The 24,141-nt window shown below is 42.4% G+C and overlaps 2 protein-coding genes and 1 pseudogene across 4 annotated transcripts in view; 2 read left to right on the top strand and 1 right to left on the bottom strand.

Moving 5' to 3' along the window:
• KIF24 (kinesin family member 24) overlaps nucleotides 1-3,324 on the top strand; it is a 91,277-nt gene extending 87,953 nt beyond the window's left edge. Inside the window, exon 13 of the mRNA XM_017949778.3 lies at nucleotides 2,819-3,324. Coding sequence (XP_017805267.2) covers nucleotides 2,819-2,908 — 90 coding nt within the window. The 3' untranslated portion in view covers nucleotides 2,909-3,324. The remainder of the gene's footprint in view (nucleotides 1-2,818) is intronic.
• The window catches only part of UBAP1 (ubiquitin associated protein 1), a 74,611-nt gene that overhangs the window by 11,290 nt on the left and 39,180 nt on the right, over nucleotides 1-24,141 (bottom strand). Inside the window, exons 2-4 of one of the 3 annotated variants that reach the window (XM_009188616.1) lie at nucleotides 21,534-21,574; nucleotides 8,177-8,301; nucleotides 122-1,045 (exon numbers count right to left, since the gene is read on the bottom strand). In XM_009188616.1, coding sequence (XP_009186880.1) covers nucleotides 122-1,045; nucleotides 8,177-8,301; nucleotides 21,534-21,567 — 1,083 coding nt within the window. In that variant the 5' untranslated portion in view covers nucleotides 21,568-21,574. The remainder of the gene's footprint in view (nucleotides 1-121; nucleotides 1,046-8,176; nucleotides 8,302-21,533; nucleotides 21,575-24,141) is intronic. The other 2 variants (XM_017949783.2, XM_021927436.1) reach the window with 2 other exon arrangements.
• LOC108582370 lies at nucleotides 17,226-18,809 on the top strand (annotated as a pseudogene).

Below are 24,141 nucleotides of genomic sequence, written 5' to 3'. Positions count from 1 at the left end.
GTATTCCAGCCTGGGCAACAGAATGAGACCCTGTCTCGAAAAAAAACCAAACATCAAGAAAAAACATAATCCCTGTCCCTCAGGAAAATATGGGAGTTGGCGGGGGATTTAAAAGACTTACCGTGGGACCAGTATTTGGAGGTGATGATTCGTCTGTGCACACAGACAAAACAGAGAGGGAAGGCATCTGGGAGGATGTCAGGGCTGGCATCTCTGTGCCACTGTCCAAGTTCAAAGCTGAAAGCCCAAGAGTGTGATGCCCATTGAGCTCACTGGCACTGCTTTGGGTGGAAGGCTTTAGGGAATTCTGGAACGTGCCATTGCGGAGGCAGGATGTGCTATGGAAAGTGCTCGCCAGCTTGGCTGTCTTCTGATTGCTGTCATCAGAGTCAAGTTTGGGGAAAGACAGGGATTTGATATTGCTTACTGCAGGTATAGGGGGGAGGGACACTTTGGAAGACAGTGACATCTTTTCACAGTTGCCCAACTGTGGTAAGGTTATAAAGCCATTGGGTTTATGAAGAGGCTTGAAATCTAGGGTCGCCCGTTCCAAGGATGCCAGGACCTCCTCATCCTGTAACACGGACCCAGAGCCTCCCCTGGGCAAGTTATTGTCCAATAACTGAGCCATAATGGGTCCAGTGGTTCCTACCAGAATATTTCTCAGCTCTTCCTTCTCATCAATAGTTTTTAACTCCAGATTATCAAATGGGTCTTCTTCACACTCAAAGTCAGCAAGATTGAAATCCGCCTTTATGTGAGGTGGGCTGAGAACTTTCTGTTTCGTGGCACTACTGCTGACCCGAGTTGGTGTGAGGATGCTGTTGTGCTGCAAGCTGGCGAGGATGGGGTTAATAGGAGGTGGCATTGTGGCTGTACTGTGAGTCTTGGAGAAGCTCATTTTGCTATCGCCCTCTGGGCCACTCTTAGAATTCACTTTAGCTTCTGCTTCCGCAATTTTGCACTCTGCTTCCCGCTCGGCTTCTTCGATTTTCTTAATCTCTTCAGCCCACTCAATGGTTTTCTTTTCCAAAGAGAAGTCATACTGCAAAGATATAGCAGAGGAAGGGGGTGTGAACCCAGGTGGCCGTCCTTCCCCCCCCACCGAATTCACTCCTTCCTCACTCCTGGTGCAAGAGGAGAACTGGGCAAGGCAGCATTTAAGGTGTGTGGGATGATCCCCACTTAAAAAGAGTAAGGCTTCCAATGTCCTTATAAGATTTAACCAAACTCTGTTCCTAGATTACTTGTAGAAATTATCTAGAAAGAACTCCTACAACCTCTAAACCTACATACCAGGCCAAATGTACCTTGCTACTTCCCTTCTCTCTCCTCAGGCCATTTCCTTTCCTAGAATTCTTCATTGGTGGCTCAAGCAGAGCTCAGTTACTTCCTCTGTGAAGCTTTCCTGATGACCCACTCCTTCTTTGTAACTCTTACAGCATTTGTCTCTATCAGTCATTTGATGCTGAGCGCAGGTGACCACATGTAGTTTTCATCTTTAATCTCTAACTTCCTCCAAAGTATCACAAGCCTCTTGTGGACAGCAACCTGTTACAGACCCTCCTTGGATCTCTATTATCTAGCACAATGTCCTAAACAAATCCCATGCTAGGTAATGATAGCCCCAAACATTTAAGAAATACCTGTAAGGTGCCATGCATGATTCTAAACACTTTTTATGTATTAACGCTCTAGATTTTCTCAATAACCCTTTAAAGTAACTACTGTTATTCCACTTAACAGGGTCTACAACCAAGCATAAAGCTGGTAGCTAAATGGAAGAGCCTGGATTTGTACCCAGGCAGTCTGACTATAGATTCTATGCTCTTATTAAACCACTATCTATTAGATTATGATGAACAGGTTGTAGTTAAAATGCAGAAAAACTTATAAGAAATCCAGGCATGGTCAGATTAAGATTTTTACAGAGCAAATTACACAAAGCGCCACTTCATGGTTCTTTAACGATGTCTTAAGTATAGCTCAATTTACAAAAATTTATTTTGCACACTTAAAAGAAATAGACCTATTATATAAAGCAACATTCACATAGGACAGGAAAAAACAAAAATCTTTGGCTTTCACCCCAAAGCACTAGAGCTAAACAATGTCTGTGTGAATGTCCAAGGTTAGAGACACACTAAAGGTAAAAAAGGGGGAAAAGAGAGGTCTAACATGCTAACACCAGAATTTTAGAGAAGAAGAAAAATAGGCAAGAGCCTCTTGTCATCCTCAAGCCTTTCAAATTCAAACAACAAAAGAGAAGCCTAGAAAGGCACATGTCAAGAAGTTACTTTAAATCCTGAACCAGTTGCTGTGCCTCAGACAGACACATGGTGGGGAATCACTGGGCTTCCTTTCTACCACTAATGGAACACTGAGAAAAGAGCAGTGGCAATGACTCTGCTTTTCTAACTGTGGAGAAAATCCAATTTTGCAATTGCTTTCCCCCAATAAAAATGGGGGCTATAACTAACTTCCCATTGCCTATAAACATTGTTCTTTGAAGTTTTATTCAAAAAACAATTGGAAATTTATTTCCTTTTCTAGCAAACACTTATTGAACTTTCGTTTTTTAGTTACCAAAGTAATGTAGAATACTTGGAACACAGAAAAACAGGGTGCGGTGCAGGGAGGGAGGGGGTTGGGGGTGACAGAAATATTAAAGTAGAAAAGAATGTGGGTTTGGAGTATAATAATAAATAATATCATCTAGCATTTATGGAGTTCCAGGAACCAGAGTAAGCATTATAAATACATTATTTAACTCTTCCAACAACCTTAAAAGCTAATCATTCTCATCCTCCCTTTACAGATGAAGAAATGGAGGCTTGGAGAAGTTAAAAAAATCTGTCCAAGATTATACAGCTATTACAGGTCAATTCTCCAGCACATGTATGAGTGACACCAGAGGATGTTCTAAACCATGACACTAAGGGCTACCTCACGTGAGCCACATTCAACAGAAGCTTTCTGGACCCTAGAAGCAAGGGCTATGTATATTTTACTGGCTCACTTTCAAGAAATTTTAGCTGAAAAGTTGTGTTTGTATTGTCATGCAAAGGCAAATATGACAGAGGAACTTTCAAGTCATCTGTCTAGAGCTCTAGGTCTGACTGTTCTCTTTGGGTATGGAGGGGACCAGATACAACACTACAACCTAATTCCCCATGGAGACTCCAGGCAAAGTTTAAGGCTGCTTTGTAACCCAGACAGCCTTGGTCTCCTTTGGGAGGCCAAGATGGGCGGATCACTTGAGGTGAGGAGTTTGAGACCAGCCTAGTCAACATGGCGAAACCCTGTCTCTACTAAAAACACAAAAATTAGCCAGGCATGGTGGCACACGCCAGTAGTCCCAGCTACTCAGGAGGCTGAGGCAGGAGAATCTCTTGAAGCTGGGAGGTGGAGGTTGCAGTGAGTCAAGATGGTGCCACTGCACTCCAGCCTGGGCAAAAGAACAAGACTCCACCTCAAAATAAAGGTTGCTTTGTGCATCAGAGAACAAAAATATTTCACCTGGCCCACACTGGAATGCAGCTGTTAGCCCTAATCTCCTTTTGTGATCAGTGGGTGCTATGAGCACAGTGAGCGCAATACCATGCGTTTATTAGTGCTTCAGACTGACCAAACAAATGGGAAATTCCCAGCAAAGCCTAAATCGACAACAATTTGGGAATCAAAACAAGTTTTCTGAATGCATCAATAAAGCAATGAATAATGAGAAACAAGACAGGTGTTTTTAAATCATATTGCTAAGAGTATCATGTACACAAGTAAGTATTTAATGACTATTTGTTCTTGCCAATAAAAAAATTCTCAGACCAATAAAACAAGGAAAAATGTTATAAAGTAAGTCTATCTCTCTTCTGGTCCAATAAAGTCTCCATACACAAAAGGAACATTAATTCAGTATTAAAGATGCTTAATATAAGATGCTTGACATCATTAGTCATGAAAGAAATGCAAATAAAAACCACAATGAGAGACAACTTCTCACCCACAAGAATGTATATAATGAAAACAAGTTAATAAGACTTGGCAAGGAAGTGAAGAAATTGGTACCCTCTTGTGCTGCTGGGATTGTAAAATTGTGCAGCCACTTTGGAAAAATACTCTAGTGTTCTTTAAAATGTTAAACATAGAGTTACCATGACCCAGCAATTCCACTCCTTTACATTATACCCAAGAAAACTGAAAACATGTGTCCACACAAAAATCTGTTTACAGATGTTCAGAGCATCATTATTCATAAGAGGCAAAAAGTGGAAACTACCACAATGTCCATCAACTGATGAACAGATGAACAAAGTGTGTTATATCCAAACAATGAAATATTATTCACCTATAAAAATAAATGAAGTACTAATACCTCATTCATACAACGTGGATAAACCTTGAGAACATTATGCTAAGTGAATAAGCCAGTCACCAAGGCTACGACTGCAGAATTCCATTTATATGAAATGGCCAGAATAGGCAAACCCATAGAGACAGAAAGTAGATAGCAGTTGCCAGAGGCTGCAAGGAGGGGAGAATGGGGAGTGACTTCTCATGGATACTGGGTTTCCTTTTGGAGTGATTAAAATGTTCGGGAATTAGATAGTAATGATTGTTACACAACTATGTGAATATACTAAAAATCAGTGAACTGTATGTATACCTTAAAAAGGTGAATTTTGGCCAGGCATGGTGGCTCACACCTGTAATCCCAGCACTTTGGGAGGCTGAGGTGGGCAGATCACTTGAGGCCAGGAGCTCAAGACCAGACTGGGCAACATGATGAAACTCCATCTCTACAAAAAATACAAAAATTAGCCAGGCATGATGGTGCATGCCAATAGTCCCAGCTACTCAGGAGGCTGAGGAGGGAGGATCACCAAGCTCAGGGAGGTCAAGGCTGCAGTAAGCCACAATTGCGCCACTAGACTCCACCCTGGGTGACAGAATGAGACTGTGTCTACAAATAAGCAAAAAAAAGTATTTAAAAAAAAAAAGGTAAATTTCATGGTATGTGAATAAAGATTTTTTTTTCTCCCAAAAGTAACTGAAGTTCCCTCATTATGATTACTTACTGCATATAGACTTTGGAAGATAAAAAAAAGTAATACCTTTTAGAGTAAAATGGTGATGCCTTAGTGAATTCTAGAAAAACAAAACTTCTTTTCCTGAAAGTTGCTTTTTTTTTTTTTTTCTTTGAGATGGAGTCTCGCTCTGTTGCCCAGGCTGGAGTGCGGTGGCGCGATCTCAGCTCACTGCAAGCTCCGCCTCCCGGGTTCCCGCTATTCTCCTGCCTCAGCCTTCCGAGTAGCTGGGACTACAGGCGCCCATCACTACGCCCAGCTCACTTTTTGTCTTTTTTCAGTAGAGACGGGGTTTCACCGTGTTAGCCAAGATGGTCTCGATCTCCTGACCTCGTGATCCGCCCGTCTCGGCCTCCCAAAGTGCTGGGATTACAGGCGTGAGCCACCGTGCCCGGCCGAAAGTTGCATTTTTAAAAATCTTCTTAAGTCACAGGAAGAGTTACAGTAAGTATCATATTTTTCTGTTTCTCTAGGTAACTTCTCTCAACTGTAAGTACCTTGAGGACAGTGATTAAGGAATTCATCTCTACCTTGAGTGTCCAATAGACCACCTCTCAAAAGCAGGCATTCAGTAAATGTGTACTGCAGTAAGTAACACAGGGCTATTTGTTGCTTTCAAGGAGTAATTCAGTACATTTCTATATAACTGAGCCTTAAAGATGGGAGGATTGAGAAAGAAGCCCTCGAGGAGATAACATTTATGTGCAATCTAGAATAGATTTAAACGGAATTTTCAGTATAGTGAGAAAAAGAATATTCCAGGTGGAGATAACGGCTCATGAGCAGAAGCAGCATAGACAGAGATAACGCACAAGGTCTAACAGACTACTAGTAACGTGGTTTGGAGGGAACATGGAGGTGATGAGCTCAATTGCTCCGCCATAACCTTATGTCTAGACTAGACTCAATAAGGACTGGTCAGTCACTGAACCCTTTTGAACAGTTATGAAAAGGGACGTGACAATTTAAAACTTTAAGATCATGCTAGATCTTAAACTTCTAGAAACAATGTAAAAAAATAGAAGGAAAACACTACAAGCAGAAGGGCCAATTAAAGAGGCTACTGCAACAGCCCACATGAAAAATGAGGTCAGGCTGAACTGCAATGTGAGACACAGCAAATCTAACTTGAGTGACTGAAAAGAGAATGAGGACATTAACAAAGAGAGGGAAAGAGGTGAAAAAACTAGTTAAATGGGCAATGGGAATTTGTTCTGTGTGAGGTACAGAGCCCCAGGAATATACAACTAACAGGGTAAACAAAATCTGTATGTGTATATAACAATGTGAGCCAGGCAGCAATATAGGAGCTATAAGAAACAATAATAAGAGAATACAGTCATAATGACAAGGATACACTCTAAAAAATGCATGTTAGGTGATTTCACCGGTGAGGGCAGAGGTGTACTTACACAAACCTAGATGGTACAGCCTGCTATACACCTAGGCTATATGGTATTGCTATGGTACAGTATTGCTCTGAGGCTACAAACCTGTATAGCATGTTACTGTACTGAATACTGTAGGCAATTGTAGCACAATAGCAAGTATTTATGTATCTAAACCTATCTAAACATAGAAAAGGTACAGTAAAAATATGGAATAAAAGATTAAAAATAGGCTGGGTACAGTGGCTCACGCCTGTAATCCCAGCATTTAGTGAGGTCGAGGTCGGCGGATCAACTAAGGTCAGGAGTTCAAGATCAGCCTGACTAACATGGTGAAACCCTGTCTCTACTAAAAATACAAAATTAGATGGGCATGGCGGTGCACACCTGTAATCCCAGCTACTCAGGAGGCTGAGGCAGGAGAATCCCTTGAACCCAGGAGGTGGAGGTGAAGGTGGAGGTGGAGGTTGCAGTGAGCCAAGATCACACCATTGCACTCCAGCCTGGGCAACAAGAATGAAACTCCGTCTCAAAAAAGAAAAAAAGAAAAAAAAAAGATTTAAAATGGTCCACCTGTATAGGGCACTTACCATAAATGGAGCTTGCAGGACTGGACGTTGCTCTGGGTGAGTAAGTGAATGGTGGGTAAATGTGAAGGCCTAGGACATTACTGTACAGTAGTACTACAGACTTTATAAACACTGTACACTTAGACTATACTAAATTTGTAAAAAACAATTTTTCTCTCAATAATAAATTAACTCGAGCTTACTGTGACTTTTTTTAACTTTATAAACATTAAATTTTTTAAACTTTTTTACTCTTCTGAACTAAGCCTAAAACACAAACACATCATACAACTGTACCAAAACATTTTTCTTTATACCCTTATTCTATAAGCTTTTGGATCTTTACTTTTTTTTTTTTTTTACTTTTTAAACTTCTTTCTTAAAAATGAAGCCACAAACACACACACATCAGCCTAGGCCTACGGGATCATCAGCATCACTGTTTTCCACCTCCCCATCTTGTCTCACGGGATGGTCTTCAGGATCAATACATGCATGGAGCTGTCATCTCCTATGATCACAATGCCCTCCTCTGGAATATCTCCTGAAGGACCTACCTGAGGCTGTTTTACAGTTAACTTTTTTAATAAGTAGAAAGATAATGCTAAAAAGTATAGCATAGTAATACGTAAATGAGTAACACAGTCATTTATTTGTATTACATACTATACTGAATTGTATGTGCTATACTTTTATAAGACTGTCAGTGCAGCAGATGTGTTTATACCAGCATCACCACAAACACTTGAGTAATGCATTGTGCTACCATGTTACAATGGCTACTACTATGTCACTATGTGATAGGTACATACATACATACATATATATATATATATATATATCTCCTTCCACCCCCCCAGTAGAGATGAGGTCTCATTAAGTTGCCCAGCCTGGTCTCAAACTCCTGAGCTCAAGTGATCCTCCCACCTTGGCCACCCACAGTGCTAGGATCACAAGCGTGAGCCACCATGTCCAGCCCCTTATGATTTTATGGGACCACTATTGTATATGCGGTCCATCGTTGACCAAAACGTGATTCTGCTTGCAACTGTAGTTTTTTTATTTCACTATACATCAAATTCTTACTCTTTAAACTTTTAAATGCACTAAACTTTAACTAAAAATTACCACTTACCTGTACTTCTCTGACAACCTGCAAACAATCAGGCAAGGAGAAGCCAATAGGTAGACCAACTTTAGCTGGTGTTTTGAATTTGTCTCCTATCTTAAATGGGACATCATCAAGGTAACTGAAAGTCCCTATAATCAAAAATAAAGTAGAAAATATCAGCAAAGAACTTCATTATTTGTTTTGCCATAATCTTATGTCTAACGGATATGCATTAATTTTTGCTATCCTAAGTCTAGAAGTTACAGAGTTCCTTCTCTGACTGCTTACCTTTTCCTTGACCCTAAATCTCTGAGAAGGAAATTCTACTCATTCAGTATTATTAGGAGTTTATTTTCAATGGCACTTAGTGTAAAAGCCAAAGTACTCACAGCGGCCTAAGAGGCCTTCCCCATCGCCCACAGTCTCTCTGCCCTCACCTCCTTTCAGTCATTCTCTGGCTCACTGTACTAAGTTATGGTGACTGCTGCTCTTAAAGATGACAGGCTCCATCCACCTCAAAAATTCTGTACTGACTGTTCCTTCTAACTGGAACACTCTTCTGTCACATGACTCACTCCTTCAAGTTTCTGCTCAAATGTTACCTTCTCAGTGAGGCTTACGCTGACCCACCCTACTTAAAAGTACTACCCCACCCTCACTACAATACTCCCATATTACCATCTTTTCCCCATAACACTTATTGCCTTCTAACATTATAAATTGACTTTTTAATTATATTTATTGTTTCTCTTTCCCAAAGAAATATAGGCTCCTTGTGGGCAAGTATTTAAGTCTATCCTATTCAATGATGTATTTTCAAAACCTTCAGCACTGTCTGGCACACATCAACATTTAATAAACACTGCTGAACGGATGAGACTCCCCAGAAAAGAATCTCCTTGATTAGGATTCACTACTTTAGAAAAAAATCATTTTTAATTAACACAAAGAATTACTCCCAGCCTGATCAACATGGCGAAACCCCGTCTCTACTAAAAATACAAAAACTGGCCGGGCATGGTGGCGTGTGCCTGTAAACCCAGCTACTCAGGAGGGTAAGGCAGGAGAATCGCTTGAACCCAGGAGATGGAGGTTGCAGTGAGCTGAGATTGCACCACTGCATTCCAGCCTGAGCAACAGAGTGAGACTCCATCTCAAAAAAAAAAAAAAAAGAGCCGGGCACGGTGGCTCAAGCCTGTAATCCCAGCACTTTGGGAGGCTGAGACGGGCAGATCACGAGGTCAGGAGATCGAGACCATCCTGGCTAACACGGTGAAACCCCATCTCTACTAAAAAATACAAAAAACTAGCCGGGCGAGGTGGCGGGCGCCTGTAGTCCCAGCTACTCGGGAGGCTGAGGCAGGAGAATGGCGTGAACCCGGGAGGCGGAGCTTGCAGTGAGCCGAGATTGCACCACTGCACTCCAGCCTGGGCGACAGAGCGAGAGACTCCGTTTCAAAAAAAAAAAAAAAAAAAAAAAAAGAATTACCCTAGCTTAAAAAAAACTACATTCTAAAACAACATGGAAATACTTAAGCAGCACACTTACATGAAAAAGGGAAAACCAGACAAAATCATGGGATTCTGAATAAGATTATCAGGAACACAAGCCATACACAATGGAGCTGCTTTAATCTCCTAAAGGTTCTTTGCCCGTCATAACTGAACAACATGGAAAGACCAGAACATGACCATCTATTCACAGGGTCAGATAAAAGGAAAATGCCTGTTGTATATGACTCGATAGCTATATACTCCAAACGGGGCCATGTTTTCTTTTCTGGAGCAGCTCTGGGAGGCTAATTTACTGGCAGAACCATCGTGGACAATGAAATACAATTGATAAAATAAATTTTGTTTTTCAATACTGGCAGCTGGTAAAGGAAGGTTTACCTCTCAGCCTCACACTATTTTCTTGGGTGCTCACGGACACAGAATAAGACAATTACACCTCTTCCACGAAGATGACTTCTTTCCTTAGAAGAACTGTGTAGATCTCAAGAATTATCAAGGTCAGAAAATATTTGTAATCTTGTCGTCATTCCCATTTCCTGGGATAGGTATTCTGCAGATACACCTGAAACTCTCCATTAGGAAGAATGCCCCTACTCCCAACCCTTGTGGGAATGGGTGTCTTTCCCATCTCTTTCCCATCTAACTTCTGGCCAGAACTAAAACATTTGAACTATCACTCACTTAGCTAGCAAATTAAATTCACAACTGTGTTCAATTTAGTAATTTAACACTCTTGGAAATCACCATATTTATTTATTTATTTATTTTTATTTTTATTTTATTTTATTTTTTTTTTGAGACGGAGTCTTGCTCTGTCCCCCTGGCTGGAGTGCAGTGGCGCGATCTCGGCTCACTGCAAGCTCCGCCTCCCGGGTTCCTGCCATTCTCCTGCCTCAGCCTCCCAAGTAGCTGGGACTACAGGCACCTGCCACCGCGCCCGGCTAATTTTTTGTATTTTTAGTAGAGATGGGGTTTCACCATGGTCTCGATCTCCTGACCTTGTGATCCGCCCGCCTCGGCCTCCCAAAGTGCTGGGATTACAGGCGTGAGCCACCGCGCCCGGCAGAAAATCACCATATTTATTAACACCCTAGGAAATTTTCCAAGTGTGGTCATACTTTTAGATGTGCTATTTTCATGGCTGGCAATGCCTATCACATCCCTACCCTTATTTACTTGAGTAATTATTATTTAGCCCTTTAAGAATAAACTCAAGAGGCCGGGTGCAGTGGCCCAAGCCGAATCTTACCACTTTGGAAGGCCGAGGCAGGTGGATCACCTGAGGTCAGGAGTTTGAGACTAGCCTGGCCAACATGGTGAAACCCCATCTCTACTAAAAATACAAAAATGCGCCGGGTGTAGTGGCACACGCCTGTAGTCCCAGCTACTTGGGAGGCTGAGGCAGGAGAATTGCTTGAACCTAGGAGGCAGAGGGTGCAGTGAGCCTCAAGAACAACTCCTTTGTCAATCTCAGAATACCCAGTTAATACTATCACCTTAGGACTTACCTCTATGTACTGTTAATAGTTCATTTTCGTAACCTTCCTACAGAGAGTTTGAGCAAGAATTTGAGTGTCCCTTAACAGGGGAGAAATGTTTCATATCTGTATCACCCAAACTCAGTATAATATATGGCTGATGAAATTTGTTCAATGAATGAAGGATTAATAATAAAGACATGCCTTTGGCTGGGCACGGTGGCTCACACCTCTAATCTCAGCACTTTGGGAGGCTGAGGCAGGTGGAAGTCAGGAGTTCGAGACCAGCCTGGCCAACATGGTGAAACCCCATCTCTACTAAAAATACAAAAAATTAGCCAGACATGGTGGCGCATGCCTGTAATCCCAGCTTCTTGGGCGGCTGAGGCAGAATAATTGCTTGAACCTGGGAGGCAGAAGTTGCAGTGAGCCGAGAATGCGCCAGTGCACTCCAGCCTGGGCAACAAGAGCGAAACTCTGTCTCAAAAAAAAATAAAAATAAAGACAACCCCTACCCCAACATACATATATATATAATTTTTTTAAGAGACATTTGTCCAGGCTGGAGTATAGTGGTGCTATCATGGCTCACTGCATCCTTGCCCTCTGGGGCCCAAGTAATCCTCCCACCTTGGCCTCCTGAGTAGCTAAGACAGGGTCTCATTATGTCGCCCAGGCTGGTCTCCAAGTTCTGGGCTCAAGCATTCTTCCCGCCTCAGCCTCTCAAATTGCTGGGATTACAGACACGAACTATCACACCCAGTTCCAACTTATATTTAATATGAAAATTGAAAATTATTTGCCCAAAAATGACAAGGCTAGTCATGCAAATGTTTTTAACAGATTACTCATACATGATACAAGCATATGTCTGAGATCTGAACAAAGTTACAAAAACGTACCAGACAGATGTCATCCCCCGCACCAGCACCACCAAAAAAGTGCTGGGAGCCACCACAGCTTACCAACAAAACTAAGTGTTGATTACAACACTTACACTCTATGGCACTTATAAAATGCTTATATTTTAAAAGATTAAAACAAAAGTTCTTTCTAATTTTAAAGAATTTTTGTCTGTTTTCTTTGAAAATAGGGACTCAAATGTTATTGAAAGATTCTAACTTTGGCTAGTATCCTGATTAACTGGAAACAAAGCAGAAACTTTGGCACTAAGAATCACTGGAAAGATTTACAGTCAAGTTAACAAGCACACAATTAAGTCTTTTGTTTAACACTAATAAGCATAGATGACACACAAAAATGATAAAATCTATCCACATTAATAACTATATTTGGCCGGATGCGGTAGCTCACGCCTGTAATCCCAGCAATTTGGGAGTCCAAGGCAGGCAGATCACGAGGTCAGGAGTTTGAGACCAGCCTGGCCAGCATGGTGAAATCCCGTCTCTATTAAAAATACAAAAAATTAGCTGGGCATGGTGGCGTGCCCATGTAATTCCAGCTACTCAGGAGGCTGAAGCAGGAGAACTGCTTTAACCTGGGAGGCAGAAGTTGCAGTGAACTGAGATCACACCACTGCACTCCAGCCTGGGCGACAGGGCAAGACTCCATTTCAATAATAATAACAACAACTAAATTTTCTTAAATAACCAGTTCTATTGTAGATTGGTAACAAGGAGTTGAGGGAGAAAAACTACAAAAAAAAGTACCGTGCTAAAGATATGAGGCCGGGCGTGGTGGTTCACGCCTGTAATCCTAGCACTTTGGGAGGCAGAGGTGGGTGGATCACCTGAGGTCAGGAGTTCGAGACCAGCCTGGCCAACATGGTAAAACCCCGTCTCTACTAAAAATACAAAAATTAGGGGCCAAGCATGGTGGCTTACACCTGTAATCCCAGCATTCTGGGAGGCTGAGGCAGGCAGATCATGAGGTCAGGAGATTGAGACCATCCTGGCCAACACGGTGAAACCCCATCTCTACTAAAAATACAAAAAATTAGCCGGGCGTGGTGGCACATTCCTGTAATCCCAGTTACTCAGGAGTCTGAGGCAGGAGAATCGCTTGAACCTGGGAGTCGAAGGTTGCAGTGAGCTGAGATGGCTCCACTGCGCTCCCGCCTGGCGATAGAGCAAGACTCCATGTCAGGCCGGGTACAGTGGCTCACGCCTGTAATCCCAGCACTTTGGAAGGCTGAGGCAGGCAGATCACGAGATCAGGAGTTCGAGACCAGCCTGACCAACATGATGAAACCCCATCTCTACCAAAAATACAAAAATTAGCCGGGCGTGGTGGCACGTGCCTGTAGTCCCAGCTACTCGGAAGGCTAAGGCAGGAGAATCGCTTGAACCTGGGATGCAGAGGTTGCAGTGAGCCTAGATCACGTCACTGCACTGCAGCCTGGGAGACAGAGCAAGACTCCATCTCAAAAAAAATAATAAATGAATAAAAGATATTAGTCAAATAAAATCCTGTAAAAAAAAAAAAGTTGGCCGGGCGCGGTGGCTCAAGCCTGTAATCCCAGCACTTTGGGAGGCCGAGGCGGGTGGATCACGAGGTCAGGAGATCGAGACCATCCTGGCTAACATGGTGAAACCCCGTCTCTACTAAAAATACAAAAAACTAGCCGGGCGTGGTGGCGGGCGCCTGTAGTCCCAGCTACTCGGAGGCTGAGGCGGGAGAATGGCGTGAGCCCGGGAGGTGGAGCTTGCAGTGAGCCGAGATCGCGCCACTGCACTCCAGCCTGGGCGACAGAGCGAGACTCCGTCTCAAAAAAAAAAAAAAAAAAAAGTGATTTCCTTGCCTACCTTTCAGATAGCAAACTATTATAACGTGATATACACTGATAAACTTATATTCTATAAATCAAACTAGGTCCTGGCTTAGGGACAGAAAAGATGAGGTAGAATACCTTTAAAGGGCTGCTGTTTCCCTTCACTAGCACCAATTGCAGGTATCTGGTTTAAAAACCAGCTTCCTTTCACTAACAAAGCCAATGCCATTGTGATTTATTTAGCACATCCCCCAACCCTCCAGGGTCTTAGTACTTTAAAAGCTTTATTAAGAGAGAATGAACAAATAGTTCGGTAATTACTGGAAGGAGGAGGTAAGATAAAGGGCAAAAAGGCATTTAAAGAGATGGGAACGTGGCCAGGCAAAGTGGCTCACACCTGTAATCCCAGCACTTTGGGAGGCCAAGGCGGATGGATCACTTGAGGTCAGGATTTCAAGACCAGCCTGGCCAACACGGTGAAACCTCCGTCTCTACTAAAAATACAAAAAAACTTAGCTAGTCCTGGTGGTGCACACCTGTAATCCCAGCTACTTGGGAAACTGAGGCAGGAGAATCGCTTGAACCCAGAAGGCGGAGGCTGCAGTGAGCCAAAATCACCCTACTGCACTCCAGCCTGGGCCACTGAGACTCCATCTCCAAAAAAAAAAAAAAAAAAAAAAAGGAACAAAGAAAGCAGTATTTGTAATAATGGATAGAGACTACCGTTAACTACTATTAATGATGGTGCTGTGAAAATTACAAAATATATTTCTTCCAAATTTAACCAATTATGTCTCAGGAATTTTCTTTTCTTTTTCTTTTGAGATGAAGTCTCGCTCTGTCACCCAGGCTGGAGTGCAGTGGTGCGATCTCGGCTCACTGCCAGCTCCGCCTCCCGGGTTCACGCCATTCTCCTGCCTCAGCCTCTTGAATAGCTGGGACTACAGGCGCCCGCCACCACACCTGGCTAATTTTTTGTATTTTTAGTAGAGACGGGGTTTCACGGTGTTAGCTAGGATGGTCTCCATCTCCTGACCTCGTGATTCGCCCCCCTCAGCCTCCCAAAGTGCTGGGATTACAGGCGTGAGCCACCGCGCCCGGTTTCTTTTTTAAGAAAGGGTCTTGCTCTGTCACCCAGGCTGGAGTGCAGTGACGTCATCACCTCTCACTGCAGCCTAATTCTCCTGAGCTCAAGTGATCCTCCCACCTCAGCCTCCTGAGTAGTTGGGACTACAGGCATGCACCACCATGCCCAGCTAATTTTTAAATTTTTTTTTGTAGAGATGAGGGCTCACTTTGTTGCCCAGGCTGGTCTCAAATTCTCAGACTGAGGTGATCCTCCCACCTCAGCCTCCCAAAGTGGAACTGTCCATTTTTATCCAATGTATCAAGAATTTAAAATATTATAAAGCTAACAATTTTCTGCCTCAACCTCAAATACCTTTTAGTTTCAGTCCTCATTACTGAAAATCTTCCTAAAATATTTGAGTCCATTTTCCTAAGTTCAATTTTTTAAACAGCCACTAAGTGCATGCCTAATGGCTGTGGTTGTGGAAGCTCCTTGAAGTTAGGTTCTGCACACCACTTTGGTGGAAGACAGTTAGTGGGCTGAATATGTAACAACTCAGGATGAACTCTGAGAAGATTTCATTTGTTTCTTTCTAAATTGCTGATATGCCTATGATTCTGTAACCTGCCCATTTTTCTAAAAAAAAGGTACAATTCCAGGTAGGGGGAGAAATTCCCAATAGAGGAGAGCAACTGCATTATATTTAGTTCAGGTTTTATTCTGAGGAGATTCAAATTGAGGTTTTTAAAAAAAGAGTAAGATCAAACTTAAAATTAGGTGAAAATCTGCAATTCCACAACCAGTTATCACCATCTTAAAGTCATCAGTGTCTACTGCAGCAAGGGGTTTAAAATAAATAAATAAATAAAACAAACAAACAAAACTATCTTAAAGCCACAGGCCAAGTAACACTTGCAAAATCACAAATATACAAAATTATATAGATATCTGTTGTAAGATGTGAAATCACAAGAAAATGTTACTTATATCCTAACAACAAAACAAGCCACATAATCTACAAAATCAGCTTTTTAATATACATTGTCTGGCATTCAATTAAAAATTATAAGACACAGAAAGAAGCAAGAAAATGTGATCCAGAATTAAGAGAGGAACCAGTCATCAGACTCAAATTCAGGGACAGCCAAGATATTGTAAACATCAGACAGGGAGCTTTAAAATAACAATAATAAATATGTTAAAGGGTCTAATGGAAAAAATAAACATGTGTGAGCAGATGGGAACTTCAGCAGAGAGACGGAAATATAAAGAAACGAATGGAAATGCCACAAGTGAAAAATGCATTATCAGAAAAGAAAAATTTTGATGGTTCATAAGCCAGGCTATGCTAATGCAAAGACAATAATCAGCATAAGACAGACTCGGGACTTGAAGTTAGGTGAAAAGAAATTAGCCAAACTGAAATACAAACAGAGAAAAAGGAAAAAAACTGAACAGTGTTGAGATATCTGGAACAATACCAAACAACCTAATGTATATGTGATCATAGCTCACTATAACGTTGAACTCCTGGGCTTAAGCAGTCCTCCTGTCCCAGGCTCCTCAGATGCTAGGACTATAGAGAAGCTCCACCACACCTGGCTAATTTTTAATTCTTTTGTAGAAACAAGGCCAGGCACGGTGGCTCATGCTTGTAATCCCAGAACTTTGGGAGGCAAAGGCAGGTGGATCACCTGAGGTCGGGAGTTCAAAAGCAACCTGGCCAACATGGCGAAACCCTATCTCTACTAAAAATACAAAAATTAGCCAGGCATGGTGGTGCACACCTGTAATCCCAGCTACTCAGGGGGCTGAGACAGGAGAATTGCTTGAGCAATTGCTTGAGGAGGCAGAGGTTGCAGTGAGCAGAGATGGCACCACTGCACTCCAGCATGGGCGACAGAGCAGGACTCCATCTCAAACAAACAAACAAAAAAAAAAAAAAAACAAGAAACAGGGTGTCTTGCTGTGTTGCCCAGGCTGGTCTCAAACTCCTGGCCTCAAGCAATCCCTCCAGCCCACCACACACACACACACACACACACACACACACACACACACAAAATTGTGTAATAGAGTGGAGGAAACTTTGGGAGGTAATGAATGTTTATGCCTTAACAATGATGATGGTTTCATGAGTGTATACTTATCCCCAAACTCATCAAGATGTATACATTAAATATGTAATTATGTACAACTTTTTATATATCAATTATACTTCAATAAAGTGATTTAAGGAGGGGGGCTAGTTTTATCAAATCTTATCACAGGGTCTATTTTTCATAAATTAGAGTCTCAACACATTTTCCAGATAAATAACGTTTCTCCTAGATGAAAACAAGAATCAGTTAAAGAGGATTGAGATTTTAAAGCACCAGGCTCCAAGAAAGTCCTTATCCAAACTAAGCCAACAGTACGCAGTTTTTATAAGAAATGGATAATATTTCTAGAAGTCTGAGAAATAACTGTTTGTTTCCCTTATTCTGTTATTTAGGGATATATGGTTACTAGTAACAGTGAAGTTGTTCAACTTTAGTTGAAAATAACGAACTCAGAGGTAAATCAAGTGCTAGTCAAAGACAGCACAGCACCAGACCTACTCAGTCCCAAATATTAAAAAGAAAAAAATACATTTTAATATCCAGTCACGACATCAGTTATTACCTCCTTGTCCACACCCCAAGTGCCACAGAAAGGTTATACCCACATCCATTAACCTCCCAATGGACCAGTCAGGCACCTAACTTTGGAGGAATCAATCCACAGGCTCATAAGCTAAGAAGGCTATGCCATCAGTTTACCCTGACCAAAAGATATAAAATCTCTATCTCTATGATGCTAGCCACTGACACTGAAAGATCAAGTAGCAAGCAGCACCTTAACTGGGGTGGCCATTTACAGCCCTGTGTACTCTACACTATTAGGCCAAGAAAGCAAGTCTATGAATTGAAGAAGAATAATGGATCACAGACACAGAAACATATAGTGAAGAAAGGCTAAGCAGCTTCCTGAGAAGTGGAAGGAGCAGCCTTAGTTCCTGGCTTTCTAATTTTAGCCTTGAGAGAGCAGAAACTTTATTTTCTGTACTCACATGCCTACACAATTGCCTATTAAATATTCTCCATCTAGCCCCTTTCATTTCTATTACTTAAACTACTTGATATCTAAAAATAGGATACTTTACTCTAAAAACCCAACTAGCTCTTTCCAGCCAGCACCGAGCGATGGACATCTCTCAGGAGAACTGACACAAGCACCCCAAGACCGGGGCAAGAGAAAGCCCTACCACGAGAAGCAGAAGTATGAGGTGGGGTGCCCAGCTGCCAACACCAAGATTGGCCCCCGCCACATCCACACAGTCCATGTTCGAGGAGGTAACTAGAAATACTGTGCCCTGAGGCTGGACATGGGGAATTTCTCCTGGGGCTCAGAGTGTTGTACTCGCAAAACAAGGATCATCGATGTTGTCTACAATGTGTCTAATAATGAGCTGGTCCGTATCAAGACCCTGGTGAAGAATTGCATCATGCTCATCAACAGCACACCATACTCATCGACAGCACACCATATGGACAGTTGTACGAGTCCCACTATGCACAGCCCCTGGACCGCGAGAAAGGAGCCAAGCTGACTCCTGAGGAAGAGATTTTAAACAAAAAACGATCTAAAAAATTTCAGAAGACATCGATGAAAGGAAAAAGAATGCCAAAATCAGCAGTCTCTTGGAGGAGCAGTTCCAGCAGGGCAAGCTTCTTGCGTGCATCGCTTCAAGGCTGGGACACTGTGGCCAAGCAGATGGCTATGTGCTAGAAGGCAAGGAGTTGGAGTTCTATCAGGAAAATCAAGGACCGGAAAGGCAAATAAATCCTCATTTTTGTCTTCACCCATGTAATAAAGGTGTTTATTGTTTTGTTCCCCCCCAAAAAGCAAACAAACAAAAAACAACTAAAGCCAGTGAAATTCAACCAGGAACTCAGCAATAAAAGCCCTGTTAAGGGAGAAGCAGCCTAAGGTAGAAAGAAAATTTTTCTCCTAAATTTTACTCAGGTAGAAAGTTTCATTTAAACAATAACACTTTCGGCCAGGCGCAGTGGCTCACGCCTGTAATCCCAGCACTTTGGGAGGCTGAGGCAGGCGGATCACGAGGTCAGAAGATTGAGATCATCCTGGCTAACACAGTGAAACCCTGTCTGTACTAAAAAATACAAAAAAATTAGCCGGGCATGGTGGTGGGTGCCTGTAGTCCCAGCTACTTGGGAGGCTGAGGCAGGAGAATGGCATGAACCCAGGAGGCGGAGCTTGCAGTGAGCTGAGATCGTGCCACTGCACTCCAGCCTGAGCAACAGAGCAAGACTCTGTTTCAAAAAAAAATTAAATTAAATAAAAAAATAACACTTTGGTTAGGCTTTTTTTTTTTTTTTTTTTTTTGAGACCGAGTTTCGCTCTTGTTGCCCAAGCTGGAGTGCAATGACATCATCTCAATTCACCATAACCTCCGCCTCCCAGGTTCAAGCGATTCTCCTGCCTCAACCTCCCAAGTAGCTGGGATTACAGACATGCGCCACCAGCCCCGGCTAATTTTATATTTTTAGTAGAGACGGGGTTTCTCCATGTTAGTCAGGCTGGTCTTGAACTCCTGACCTCAGGTGATCCGCCCGCTTCGGCCTCCCAAAGTGCTGGGATTACAGGTGTGAGCCACTGCACCCGGCCTGGTTAGGAATTTAAGGAGATGGGGAAATGCCAGTCTTTACTGAACAGACACCTTCAAAATTACAATCTTCTCTCTGGAATGTTCAGTTGAAACACAAAACATGGGGTCCAACTATTTTCAGTCTGATCAAAACAGATGTTCCAAAGATTCATAACAGAAAGTCTATCTTTTGAAATAAGGGCAAATTTTTCATTTTTGCTATTTTCTCTCCTCAAGCTTTTCCTCTGCCCTTGCTGTGTCCTCTCTTTTCTCCCTTGAAAAGGTGATCTAGAGGCAATTCAGATCTGCCTTTTTCCCCCTTTTTCTTTTCTTAAGCTCAGTGGCAAGAATCTTTTTTTTGTTTGCTTGTTTGAGACAGGCTCTCATGTGATTCAGGCTGGAGTGCAGTGGCGCGATCATGGCTCACTGCAGCCTTGACCTCCGGGCTCAGCACTTCTCCCACCTCTCAGCCTCCCAAGTAGCTCAGACTACAGGCAGATACCCGCATACCCAGCTAATTTTTAAATTTTTTTGTAGAGACAGTGTCTCACTATGTTGCCCAGGCTGATCTTGAACTCCTGGCCTTAAGTGATCCTCTCGCCTTAACCTCCTAATCTCCTGTTGGGATTACAGGGGTGAGCCACCGTGCCCTGCCTAGATCTGCCTTTCTACTATCATTTGAATACTTTCAAGAAGACCTCTAATAATCCATAAATAATAGGAAATAGCTTACCTGAAAGATAAGATGCCTGACCTCTTTAAAGAATGCTAATTCCAGAGTTTGAATAACTTCAAAAGGATTTTTTAAAACTCAGGCAGGTTATCTATATAAGTATATGCACACTGACAAATCAAAATTTAAAGGCTGTTGTATAAAATATATAAGCAAGTAAAATCATAGTCACTGCTACACCACTCTGACTCAGCTGAGGGATCTTATCAACCAACCACTCGCAGCTCAGAAGAGCACACCAACACATCCCCAGGCAGTCTAGTAAATCATTCTTACAATGATGTGATATACATATGTATTTTTTTGTTTGAGTCAGGGTCTCACTCTGTCACCCAGGCTGGAGTGCAGTGACATGATCACAGCTTACTGCAACTTCAAACTTCTGGGATCAAGCAATCCTCCCACCTTAACCCCCCGAGTAGCTGGGATTGCAGACACATGCCACCGTGCCTGGCTGATACAATTTTTAACATGGCAAATTGGCTTTAAAACCTCTTTTAAAGTAATTGTGTTATTTGAGTACTTCTGGTTTTTAATTCTTATCTTCTACTGTATGAAAAAAGGGTATAATTTTAACTTCTTAGGTACCTCCTTCCATTCCCCTCCAAAGGCAGATAATAGTTTATTATTGTATTCCATTTTGGAAGGTTGTATCATAGGAAAAAAAGACAGAGAAACTATTAATTTCAAATTATAAATATCAGTATTGATACCTCTGTAATATAGTGATTGATTTGTAGTAAATTACTTCCTTTGATGGGGCACAGGGAACTAAACTAAAACATTATAAAGCATTAACCAAAGGGTTAGAATTTTTCACACACACATATGGAGAAGAGCTATGACTAAGGAACAGGAAAGGGAAAGGTAACTATACCTTCGATGCTGCTGAAGAAACAGAACAGGGAGACTCCTCATCTATCACTAGTAGTTTCAAGTACAATAACCAGAGACACTCTAAAGTTAAACTACCCATTTGGAGAAATACTTTTAGTTCTCTGAAGACCTTTTGGATATACATGATACACTGTTGTACAACTTTATTTTTGTCAAGCTGTTCATTAAAAGAGACAAAAAGGGGCAACTGTACTTAAAACTATGCTGAGTGATTCCAAATCCTCTGATCAAATCATTACTTAAACCATGATTCTAACAGTCCACTTACCATGAAAATCTGCACCCAACTTCTTAGAAGCCATTTAGAACCTGAAAAACAAGGAAATATTTCTTAGGCACATTATACCTTGAAGGTAGTACGAAGAAAATTGAGAGTACAAAAAAGAAACCAGAAGACCTAAGGTTTCAGGGCTGACAGATTCCTCACTTCTCACTCCTAAAGTCCAAAAAAAGATCCAGGCACTGTGGCTCATGCCTGTAATCCCAGTGCTTTGGGAGGCACAGGTGGGAGGATCACTTCAGCCCAGAAATTTGAGACCAGCAACATAGTGAGATCTCATAGGGAGACTGAGGTTGCAGTGAGCCACTGCACTACAGCCTGGGCAACAGAGCAAGACCCTGTCTCACACACAAAAAATAATTAATGAAAATCAAAAATTTGCTAGGCGTGGTGGCACATGCCTATAGTCCTAGCTACTTGGGAGGCTGACGTGAGATGATCACTTAAGCTTAGGATTTGAGGCTGCAGTGAGCTAAGAAGGTGCCACTGAACTGCAGCCTGTGCAACAGCACAAGACCCTGTGAAGGCAAGCGGAAGGGGAAGGGGAAGGGACAGGGCAGGGCAGGGCAGGGCAGGGCAGGACAAAACAAGACAAGACTCAATGTTCATAGGGGCATTTTTTTCAGATTAGGGACGCTGAACCAATGAGTATAACGTAAAAAGTTACAAAATCTGAAATCTGAATCACTTCTGGTGCCAAGCATTTAGATAAGGGATACTCAACCTGTACATAAAAAATATTTATAATGGTTGCCTCTAGGTAATAGGACTGGGAATAATTCATAATATATTTGTATTTCTGAACATTATATGGTAACATCTATTAATTTGGTAGTTACTTTTAAACTATTCTTGAAAAGTTTCTGTTTTCAGCCAGGCGTGGTGACTTACACATGTAATCCCGCATTTTGGGAGGCCGAGGCAGGTAGATTACTTGAGCCCAGGAGTTCCAAGACCAGCCTGGGCAACATAGTGAAACCTCACATCTACAAAGATACAAAAAATTCGCCGGTGTGGTGTTGCACGCCTGTAGTCCCTGCTACTCGACAGACTGAGGTAGGAGAATCACCTGAGCCCAGGAAATCAAGGCTGCAGTGACCAGTGATTGTACCACTGCACTCCAGCCTAGGCAACAGAGCGAGACCGTTTCAAAAAAAAAAAAAAAAGTTTCCATTTTTCAGCATGGTGTACAGAGTGTATTCTGTTTGATATTGTAGTTCATGGAGAATTAAATTTATAAAGTGTATGTATTATCAAATTTCAAAGAACCTGCAAACCATACTGAAAATGATTTAACCTTTTTATATGTGCAGAAAACATTTCCTAGGCATCTCCCTGTTGTCCAGGCTGGAGTGCAGTACTGCAATCTTTACTGCAACCTCTGCCTCCTGAGTTCAAACAATTCTCATGCCTCAGCTTCCCCGAGTAGCCGGGATTACGAAGTGTGCTATCACACCCAGCTACTTATTTTGTAATGTTATTAGAAACAGAGTTTTGCCATGTTGGACAGGCTGGTCTTGAACTCCTGGGCTCAAGTGATCCACCCACCCCAGCCTCCCAAAGTGCTGTGATTACAGGCATGAGCCACTGCACCCCGTCTCACAGTGAGACTTCCAAAACCCAGAAGCAAGATTCTTAGCAGCCTCAACCTTCCCACATAGGCACATACCAGAAATCTGTTTTCCTAAATTGGGAATGCAGTGGTATCTAAACTCCCAGCAATGAGAGTTGTGAATATGCTCACAGACATATGCAGAAAATTAGTGTTTCATTTCCATAACCCCAATAAAAATTGTGTGATATCAGCTGTTTGACAAAGCAACTGTTGTTGAGGTAAAGAACTTGAGAGAGGCTGTTTGAGTCTTTAATAAACAATTTTCCAAACAATACCTGTAATATGCTGACATCAGGAATGTTATAAAGAAGTTTCACCAAAATTTAAATGGATGTGCTTGGCTTTTTTTTTTTTTTTTTTTTGAGATGGGAGTCTCGCTCTGTCACCAGCCTGGAGTGCAGTGGCGCAATCTCGGCTCACTGCAACCACCGCCTCCCCGGGTTCAAGCGATTCTCCTGCCTCAGTCTCCAGAGTAGCTGGGATTACAGGCACACGCCACCCTGCTCAGCTAATTTTTGTATTTTCAGTAGAGATGGGGTTTCACCATGGTTGGCCAGGATGATCTCGATCTCTTGACCTTGTGATCCACCCGCCTCAGCCTCCCAAAGGCTGGGATTACAGACGTGAGCTACTGCTCCCAGCCAAATGCTTGGCTTTTTAAAAAGGCTCAACTGGGCCGGGCGCGGTGGCTCATGCCTGTAATCCCAGCTCTTTGGGAGGCTGAGGCGGGCAGATCACGAGGTCAGGAGATCAAGACCATCCTGGCTAACACGGTGAAACCCCATCTCTACTAAAAATACAAAACATTAGCCTGGCATGGTGGCACGCGCCTGTAGTCCCAGCTACTCAGGAGGCTGAGGCAGGAGAATGGCGTGAACCTGGGAGGCGGAGCTTGCAGTGAGCCAAGATTGCGCCACTGCACTCCAGCCTGGGCAACAGAGCAAGACTCCGTCTCAGGAAAAAAAAAAAAAAAAAGGCTCA

The sequence above is a fragment of the Papio anubis genome, chromosome 13 (assembly GCF_008728515.1).
Source record: "Papio anubis isolate 15944 chromosome 13, Panubis1.0, whole genome shotgun sequence".
NCBI lineage: Eukaryota > Metazoa > Chordata > Mammalia > Primates > Cercopithecidae > Papio > Papio anubis.
Note: the sequence above shows the minus strand (reverse complement) of the source record. Positions and strands in the feature narration are given on the sequence as shown.